We start from the raw sequence: 9,897 nt of genomic DNA, 5'->3' as shown, positions 1-9,897 counted from the left end.
CAGAGAGCTTAAAACCAGAGGTAAAAAGCTTTAAAACTACCAAGTTCTAAATACTCAAAAACACAATTTATAACATTAATATAGAAAAAAAAAAATACATAAGATTACACAATAAATAAAAAACTATCTCACATTCTCACCACAAGACCCATTGAAGAAGATGGGTTTGGAAAAATAATAAATAAAAAAGAGACAACACCTTATGAAGAAAAAGCTTTTCTATGATTCAACATGGAGAAGGAGAAGTATCACTTTACCGAAATCATCATAAAGGGAGCCGCGTATGGACGATCGGTTACAATAAAAAAGGAAAACCATCCATTTTCAGCTTCGACATTTACGATTCATTCAGTTTGGTAATAAGCATGCTAGCCAAGAAACAAAAAACAAAGAAAGAGAAAAGAAAACAAACCCCTGAAGCACGTTTGACTAAGTTTGTTCTTGAGAATATCACTGTGGAGTTAGCTTCCAAACACGAACACAGGCGTCCTCGCCAGAGCTCATGACATGGTGGTCATCGGTGAAAACTAATCCATAAACACCGCCCAAGTGAGCGCCTTTTATGGTTGAACGGCTTGCTGGCGGCTTGTTCACTTCATAAATGATGACACAAGTGTCGAGTGATCCGGTAGCAACCATGCTACTGTCTGGAGACCAAGCAAGACAATTTATACGCGCGGTGTGGTATACCATGTTCTTTAATTTTATCTGCAAAAATTGTGTAAAGAAAAGCATTAGGTTTCAGAATTCTACTATTTGTTCAGACAACGAATATGTGTTTGGTGCAGTTAATATATATATATAGATATAAATTAGACTAATTTGAATTTTTGTCTCTCAAACTTTGACATGTACCAAATTATGTTCCCTGAACTTTTTAGGCCTTTAAAAATTCTTTCCCCGAACTATTGAGATTGTTAAATTTAAAGACTTTTATCTAATTTTACTAACAAAAGTCTAACGTGAATGAAAATATAAGGAGCATGATTTAGTACATGTTAACGGCCTGAAAAAATATCAATACCGCAAATATGCATCATGTAAAAGTAAAAGTACATGTCAATAGATAGAAAAGACAAGGAAACACGTTTTCCATCTAGAGAAAACAGAAACAATTTGATTACCTCACGAGAGGAACGATCCCAAACAACAGCTTCCCGGTTCACATCTGCTGATGCAAACATTGAGACATCAGGAGAGTAACGAATAACAGTAATAGCGCCACGGTGTTTCTCAAGGGTTGCCTCTTCTGTAAGTGTGTCGCCAGCAATTGCGTATATACGAAGTTTACCATCCTGACCACCAATGATGGCTTCACTTCCATCAGGTGAAATTGCAGAAGCTGTCACAGCAAATCCAAGGTTAATAGTTGATACAATGGTTGTTCCCCGAAGCATGACAACTCCGGAATCAGTTGCAACCAAAGCAAGCTCGGGAGAAAGAAGAGCAAGGCTTAAATCTTTCGGTTGACTGCCAACATCAACTGAATTTGCCTCTCCGCATTGATCACCAAGAACAGGAACTCGCCATACCTGGTTGTCAAATTTAAAATCAAAAGATCAAGCAAATCAGGATGAAATTCATAAGTTATTTCTCAGTAATATTATTTTCAACTCCAATACACAATAGAAGTCATACGTTTTAGAAGGTAATTTCTGAAGTCAAATATTTTGTCAACAGAATTAGAGATAAGGTGCAAGAAGTAGTAAAATTCGTTCATCCAAAAAGATAAGCAAAATCAAGGAACATCTAATTTTCCCTCTTTTACTTCGACCAAATAAAAAACAATGGCAGGAAGAACTTAGATATATGCAGAAAAATAAGACTCGATATATATGATAAGCCTCCTATACAATACTTATTATATATACTAGGAGGAAAGGCCAACTATAAGTATTACATACACTAGGATGACGAAATGGCGGCATGTAATGAAATCAAGAAGTGAGCTTAGGTGTTAGTGGTGTTTTCCTTTCGTGGTGCTGTGGGGTCTGTGAGGGGTTAGACTATATACATAAGAGTTATTTCTTGGAGAATTGGTAAGTCATGTTCTCAGAAATTGAGTTTAGGCCCTTGGAAAGTATCCAAGTCTCACACATTAGTTGGAGTGTTTTGTACTAATTTTGATACAGCCCATCAAACTAGTGTATCAACTGTTCTCTTGATCTTAGTTCAAGCCACTCGAGAATAGCTCAGGTGGTAAGACAGGTGTTTAATTCCCTATTGTAACATAAAGGTAATGCTGGGAAGTATAATAGTCTGGATTCGGGTTCATTCATTTAAGGATTAAATAAGTTTTGAAATGAACATATGGCTAATTGCTAGTGACATCCTATAACTTTCCACCGAGTGATGAATCATGATGCATAATTGAACTAACTAGGTACCTTGTTGTCAAAACCAGAAGTAATAATCTCCTCCTCAACAGCAGCAAAACATTTGATTTGAGAGTTTTCCTTCCTCTGTAACTTTCCACTATATCCAGTGCCTGGAATCCATTTTACTATTAGACCATCATAACTACTGGACAGTATAACTTTTGGATTGTTTTTCAAAACAGATAATGAAGTAATGTTCTTCATGTGCCCAGATAGACACAGAGGGGCTTTATCGATATCAGTTGCTGAGAATATGCTAATTGTTCCTCCGAGTGAAACAACAACGAGGTGATCGTTCTGCCATAGGCACCCAACTAGCATGTCATCTACACCACCTGAGCCAGGACAAGTTAATGTTCTTTTCACTTTTCCATTTCCATCCTCAGATACATCCCATACCTTAGCAGATTTATCAGCAGATGCAGTCAAAACCTGAAAAAACAATAAGGAGATTACATGAAATCCATCAGAAAAATAGGGGAAGAAAGATAAACAGCTTCTATAATAAAAGGAAAAGAAAAGAAACAAACACAATTAATAAAGCAATAGACTCCACATAACAAATTCAAAACATATTCATTTTCATGAAAAATAAGTCTTAAATTCCATCACCCACCCTTATGTATCAAGTTTATAAGGATATACAAAACTCGCTAGGAAGAGCTTTCCTATAAACATGAGATACATAATTAATAATAACAATAAAAAAGAATCAAATATATAGTGATCAAGTACTAGAGAGCTTCAATGTAAACCTGCCAAACTTTCTCCATAATAATTTAGTCATACAACTTTCTAGCATTTAAAGAGTTTATTTTTATTATAAAATTTTCACCAAATTCTCTAATTTCATACGTTTATGTTGCAAGTTTCAGTAGTAAAAAGCTTTGACACTTTTCGTAAAGAATTTTGGAGTACAAGAGACACTGTGATTCTTCAACTGTGTTAAATCCAACACTGTGCTTACCTGTTTCCCATCAGGACTCCAGCTAACAGCATAAATGCTTCCTTTATGTCCATCTTCCGAGGAGAGCTCTCCAATTTTCTCTCCGGTCTTTCCATCAAAGAGAATACCTTTCTTGTCAGAGCTCACACTAATGAACTTGCTCCCATCTGGAGAATACCTCAAACAATTGACAAAATTCGAATGATCTCTACAACCAATAGGGAAAAGACTTCATTTTAGTAGCCAGTTTAGTGATAAAGAAACAAACTCAGGTATAAAGAATTTATTATCACAATCCAAACAGTCACTCGGATGGGGGAAAAAATATTGGACCAAATTTGCAGATATGAGCTGCGGCTGATCTGATCTCAACCCAGCCTATGTATAGGGCCTGTACACTCAGATCATTATACCGCAGGCTTTGATCAGAACTCATACCAGCTTAATATGAAAATGATGATAAAATTTAGTTCATGCTTCAAAAAAAAAAAAAAGCCTTAAATCTTGTTCAAACTCATGACCAACACAGTGAATGGAGTTGAGAGCAAATATAATTAGAAAACTGCAGAATAGGATAGACATCAAGTTTGTCAGCCTGACATGAAACCATTACAACACCGAAGCTTATGAGATTTCATGACTGAACATTAAGCCAGAAGTTTGCTGTACTAACCTGTTAGATTGCTTAAATTTGAATGGCGGTCCTTCATAAAAGTTAACCAAAAAGTCCTCTCCACATGTGGCAATACGGAATGGCCGTGTTGGCTTAAATGCACAGCTCAGAACTCTCCTTGAATGGCCATCAAACTCACCCACATTTGTTCCTGAATCCCACCTATTCAAAAACATTATAAATTGCCACAATTATTCTTGACCTCTAGACAAAGACAAAAATGTACATCAGTTATGAGAAAAGCACATAACAAATATCAAGCAATAATATTGAAAACATGAGACCAGTGTCCTAATGATCTATCACAAATTCCATGCCCTAGGCTTCACACTTAATCATGAAAAATGACTAACCCACTCACAGTTAGCAGAAATTTCAAGGAGATTACTACATAAAAAACAGAAGGTAGTAATGAAGTGTAGGTCAATAACAATGATGCACTTTCACTCTGTTTTATCATCAGGGAAGAAACAAACTACTTGCCCATTTCAACTTGACATGACATGGAATAAATTTACTAGGAAACCCATCACACAGAAGTCCATCCAAATTGTATATAATGTACATTCGAAATCTTCCCATGTCAGTACGTTAGTTCATCATTGTTTTGGGGACATAAGCCATTTCTATATAATCACTTTTAATGAACATTTGTACCAAATAGAAGTGGCTAGGCAATCTCAATGTCGTGATCACCATTTCCTTTTCCATGATAAGAGCCTCAATAGCATCAGGGAATTATATATATATATATATATTATATATATATATATATATTATATACTCAAATATTCTAATTTGCATATGAACATGGAAGATCAAATCAACCATTTATGAACTATCAATCCAAAAACAAAATTCATTTTACAATCATATTAATAACAGTAACTTACAATAAATTCATCTCAGCTAACTAAACACAATTCACTAACCATTACAGAAAAATTAAATTAAAAAACAAAACTTCAAAAAAAATATACTCACATAAAAGCACGAACCAATGATTTTCCTTTCCCATCACCACAAGCAACGATCCTCATCCCATCAGGAGACCACTGAAGATCATCAATCCGACCAGAAAGAACCTTAAACTCATTCTTCAAAACAAATTCATTCCGAGTCCCCCAGATCCTGACACTTCCAGACACATCAGCAGAGGCGATCCACTCAGCGTTGGGAGAGAATCTTGCAACGGTAACGGGATAAGCATGTTCAGCATAAACAGAAACCTCAAGAGGATTATCGAGATTGAGAATGATTACGGATCGGCCATTAGTGTAGAGAATTGAATTGGATTTCGGACTTCCGGAGATGAGAATCCCTCGGCCTCGCTCCGTCGAAGGAACACAGGCGTAAGTCTCGGCGAGGTCTGGCATTGTTTTCCGAGAAAGAGAGAGAGAGCTTCAATGGGGTACTACTGAGTCGAACTCGGAATGGAACTCGGGATTTGGAGTGAGTCGAGAATATGAAGATTTGAAAGGTTTTGGGTTTTATATATATATTGGGTTTCCGATCTGGTGCTCAGCACGAAGAAGGAGAAGAAATGATTGTGACACGTTGAACGATTAAGCAGAGAGAGAATAGTCACTTTGGACACGTGTTTATTTATGATTCGTTGTATCTATAACTAAAGAGCCTTCTTTCTTTTGACTTTCTTATTTTTATTTAAACCATTTTTTTTTTCTATTTTTCATATTTCTATACGAGAAAGATGACTTTAGTAATTTATTTTTCTTTTAAAAAAAATGACTTAAATAATTCTTTATGCATTTTTACGGAATTCTTTATGCACTGCAACCACTTTGAAAACTCAAATCGTAAATTAAAAAAAAAAATTAAAAAATAGTATATAAGATAGTTCCCAAAAAAAAATTATTTTTTACTCTAAAAATAAAAAAAAAAACACAAAAATAAAAGATTATTTAGAAAAAGCACAAAAATAACAACAAAAATAATTATAAAAATACGAATGTAAGAAATTTTAAATATTTTTACGATTTTTTAAGATTTTATTTACATAAAATACAGTCTTTTAATATATTTTTATGTTGTATTTTTATTATTTTGTTGTTAATTTTTTATTATTTGTATATTATTTCTTTATGTTTTTTTTTTGTTACTTTTATATATTTAGTGCATGGTAGCTTTACAATATTCACATAATACTAAAGAGACTTGAGATCAAGCCACTAAAGTTAGCTTAGTTAGCTTAGCAATGAGGATGGGATGGGAAAAAGAGAAATGATATGGTTTCGAACTTAAGTATTTTAACTATTAATTGATTGTAATACCAAAAAGAAAGACAGTTGAGATCGATTTCAAATAAATATGATAACTAGTTAATTACTTTGATATTTGTTTTAGAAAAAAAAAAACCAAATCTTAAGAGGGAATATTTGACTCCCATATACAACAAAATGTATAAATATTAAACCATTTCTAAGAATGTAAATTAATTCGTTCATCACCAAAATAATTTTCATATGGAACCTCATAATTTTTTTTCCAATGAAACTCCATAATTTTTGTAATATTTGAAGAAAATGATAAATATTATTTATTAATAAATAATAAAGCATATTTGAAAAACAAAATATTAAGTTTTTCTTTTTTTTTTCTAATGAAGGAAACACAATAATATATATATATACATATATAATAAATTGATAAATTTAATCACAAACCCAAATAAAAAGTTGAAAACTAAAAAAAAGAAGAGAAAAATATTAATTAACAAACACATGACAGTTTACTACATTGTAATAAAACATAATAAAATAAAAATAAAAAGCTTACAATATATTACATATTGCATTATTATTCATATATCCAACTATATAATATAATATTTATATTATATAATAATAATATGCTCATTTTCTCCCTCTTAGGCCATGCATGTACACATTATTCAACCACATGATAAAGCTCATTTCAGCTCAATTCAGCTCAGCTCAGCTCAACTCGGCTCGGTTAGCCTAACGGCGCTTAGTGGCCGGCTCCTTCTGGGAGTTGAAGTACACGGTCGCCACTGGCAAACCGAGATCGAGATGTGCAGCAAAGAAGCGCGTGTTGAAATTGGCACGACACGGGGGCTGGTCCACCAGCCCCAGTGGCCCTTTCTGTCGAAACAGAACTAGAATGTATCGGTGGATCCCTACCGGGGGACGTGGGCCCACATAAGGTAGAATCTCTTTCCCTGAATTATAATTATATAATAATTATATATATAAAATTAATAGAAATTACTAAAATTAAATATGTTACAAATTTTTATAACATTATTGTTCACTTCATTTTTTATTAGACTAACGCACGTATTATTAGTAAGGAATATTTTTCTACATGTTTGACACGTGTCAAGTTGTAGAGTAAGACAGGTGGGTAAAATATAAAACAACAAAAACATCAATATTTTGTTTGATAAATTGTAAGACGTGTCGTCATTATGATTTGACACGTGTAACTAGAAGAATAATATTAATTTAGATGCTTAACACTATGTCACACCACACTAGTTTTATCGTATTTTTTTGTAGTTATTATTAAATTAAAATTTATATAATATTTACATTTTATCATATCTAAAATCTAAATTAAAAAAAAGCATGTACTGATTAATTAATTAAAAAAAGCATTTTAACTTAATAACTATTAAGCAGCATTTTCAAAATTAAGCCACAAGATTAATTAAACAGACATTAATTTGTACATGCATGTTGAAATTAATGAGAGATTATTCTTTTTGTATTACCAAAATATGCATTAATTAATAAACTCCCCAATATTTAATCATAATGTAAAAAAAAAAAAACAGTAAAAAAGAATCTCTAAAAAATTACAGTGTGACTAGAGCTGTAAAAAAAATATGGTGTAATTATTTCTTTTTCAATCCAATATTGATACAGTTTTTGCATGCATGCAAAGCTGCAAACCCATATATATGTATGTATATGTATATATATGCTTTTAAATTTTGCAGAATTAATTGAACTTTCGATCATGGAAATAATATATTATATTATATATTAACCTTTGTTTGGATTTGTCCCTCCTGGAATATCCACAACAATCCTGAAAATTGTTACATAAATAAAATCCCTTCAATTAAATTATAAAAACATATATATATATATATATATAAAACACAGAATTATATCACATCATGTATATAATATAATATATATAAATACCAGTGCACCCATTCTCGCATGGTGGGCTCACTTGGACTGGGCGCATCAGGATCAGTCATTACCTACATGCATGTATATAAACATTATTAATCACTAATTAAAATTGAATTACAGTAATAATTATAAAATTCTGAATATTTTAATCATTTTCTTATAAAAATTAAATATAAAGTAATGTTGTTTTTTATTTTTAAATTAACTAAAAATATATAAAAAAAAAATTACCCATACATTATTTTTTTATTTTTTTTAAATTTACAGTTTTAATTGCTTCAGTACTGATTTCTCCAGTAATTTTTATATGAGTTGTTACGTGAATTTTGATTGTGATTTAAGTTGCTTTGTCAGTATTTATTTTGTAAAAAAAAAAAAAAATTGTTTTAAAGCGTAAAAAAAAAAAAAAAAAATCCAAAAAATAAAGTGCATTGAGTATAATTGCATGCAAATGCCATATATATATATATATATAGAGAGAGAGAGAGAGAGTTGGACCAGAGTGTAGAGATCTTGGGAGTGACCAGAAATGGTGAGTTTAGGAGGAGTAATGGAAATGGAGGGTTTAATATCACATCCATTAGTGACATGTTTTGACCCAAAGTAGACTGATACACTCACCGCCGGCACAAACATATCCACCACATCTCCGATCACTCTACCCACCACTAATGGATCCACTGAATAACCACCTGCCATTATTAATTATATCTATATCTATATATTGAGATATTGTATAAGAGAGGTCTTTTATATGTATATATATAGATCTAGTACTATTTGCATGTAATGAAAAATTACAGAGAAAATGTACTCGAAATGAGAGTGACACGTGTTGAGGACAGTGCATAAGTAAAACCGCCATGGCTTTGGGTGTTTGGGTACCAAATGGCTTAATCTTGACCGTTGATTTTATATGATCGTTTATTATAACGGTAAAGAAGAAAGAAAGAAAGGGACCCGAGATAAGCATGAATGAGAGAAAAGACACCCTCTTTATTAAAGACAAAAATTGCGGATTCTTAGCAAATTTACGTTACATATATAATATTTTTTGTTTGAGTAATTTATAGTAGAAATACTTAAATTTAATTTTTGATTATCGATAAATATTATAAAAAATAAATACTTTTTAATGATAATTTTTTAATTATAACATAAATTTTTTGTGACTAAATATAATTACTATAAGAAAAAAATAATGTAGGTACGATTAAATTAGTGCCAACAAACTCAATTTTAGTGTCAATGAATATGTAGGCATGTCAAGTCGTGCCTAAAAACCTCAATAGGTACCATAAATAGCATCGTGTCAATTGACTGATCAAATGGCACGACACTTGTAGTACCTAGTTGGAATCAAAAATTCTATCAACCATACTAGTTACAACAAAAAATTACTTGTGACTAAAATATAGTATTTAAATTTAAATACAAGTTGTTACTAATTTACTTTTAGTCACAACAAGTATTGTGATTAAAAACACATTTAGTCACAACTAATTGTAATTTTTGTGACTAATACTTTTAGTCACAGGCTTTTTAGTCACAACATAGATATCGTATTTATAATTAGTTACAACTATTTTACTTTTAGTCACAAGTATTGTTGTAACTAAAAGTAAGATTTTTTTGTAGTAAAATATGACGGTACTAATATCGCGTGCTTATTAATTTGATACTTAACTGTTACATACCTACATAAGTTTTGGA

At 31.8% G+C, this 9,897-nt stretch overlaps 2 protein-coding genes across 2 annotated transcripts; both read right to left on the bottom strand.

Annotated features, from left to right (window-relative positions):
• Window positions 1-51: 51 nt before the first annotated feature.
• Window positions 52-5,546, bottom strand: LOC115709962 (actin-interacting protein 1-2). The gene is made up of 6 exons (XM_030638240.2): window positions 4,982-5,546; window positions 3,998-4,159; window positions 3,346-3,532; window positions 2,388-2,810; window positions 1,125-1,532; window positions 52-708 (listed from the first exon to the last, which is right to left on the bottom strand). The coding sequence occupies exons 1-6, from the start codon at window positions 5,371-5,373 to the stop codon at window positions 451-453; spliced, it is 1,830 nt and encodes a 609-aa protein (XP_030494100.2). The 5' UTR covers window positions 5,374-5,546; the 3' UTR covers window positions 52-450.
• Window positions 5,547-6,705: 1,159 nt separating this feature from the next.
• Window positions 6,706-8,925, bottom strand: LOC115711470 (protein MOTHER of FT and TFL1). The gene is made up of 4 exons (XM_030639810.2): window positions 8,683-8,925; window positions 8,191-8,252; window positions 8,031-8,071; window positions 6,706-7,196 (listed from the first exon to the last, which is right to left on the bottom strand). Exons 1-4 carry the CDS (start codon window positions 8,881-8,883, stop codon window positions 6,976-6,978), a joined length of 525 nt encoding a protein of 174 aa, XP_030495670.1. The 5' UTR covers window positions 8,884-8,925; the 3' UTR covers window positions 6,706-6,975.
• Window positions 8,926-9,897: the final 972 nt, after the last annotated feature.

The sequence above is a fragment of the Cannabis sativa genome, chromosome 3 (genome assembly GCF_029168945.1).
Source record: "Cannabis sativa cultivar Pink pepper isolate KNU-18-1 chromosome 3, ASM2916894v1, whole genome shotgun sequence".
In the NCBI taxonomy this organism is placed as follows: Eukaryota; Viridiplantae; Streptophyta; class Magnoliopsida; order Rosales; family Cannabaceae; genus Cannabis; species Cannabis sativa.
The sequence above is the reverse complement of the archived record's forward strand: the minus strand, read 5'-3'. Positions and strand labels throughout refer to the sequence as shown.

Excerpts from the sequence above, each read along its gene's own strand:
- LOC115711470 (XM_030639810.2), bottom strand. The coding sequence starts at position 8,883 with ATGGCAGGTGGTTATTCAGTGGATCCATTAGTGGTGGGTAGAGTGATC. Across the intron at positions 8,253-8,682 it reads CCCAAGATCTCTACACTCTG|GTAATGACTGATCCTGATGC; the intron begins GTCCAACTCTCT and ends ACATGCATGTAG. Across the intron at positions 8,072-8,190 it reads ATGCGAGAATGGGTGCACTG|GATTGTTGTGGATATTCCAG; the intron begins GTATTTATATAT and ends AACAATTTTCAG.
- LOC115709962 (XM_030638240.2), bottom strand. The coding sequence starts at position 5,373 with ATGCCAGACCTCGCCGAGACTTACGCCTGTGTTCCTTCGACGGAGCGA. Across the intron at positions 3,533-3,997 it reads AAATTTAAGCAATCTAACAG|AGATCATTCGAATTTTGTCA; the intron begins GTTAGTACAGCA and ends TATTGGTTGTAG. Across the intron at positions 1,533-2,387 it reads CTTCTGGTTTTGACAACAAG|GTATGGCGAGTTCCTGTTCT; the intron begins GTACCTAGTTAG and ends TTTGACAACCAG.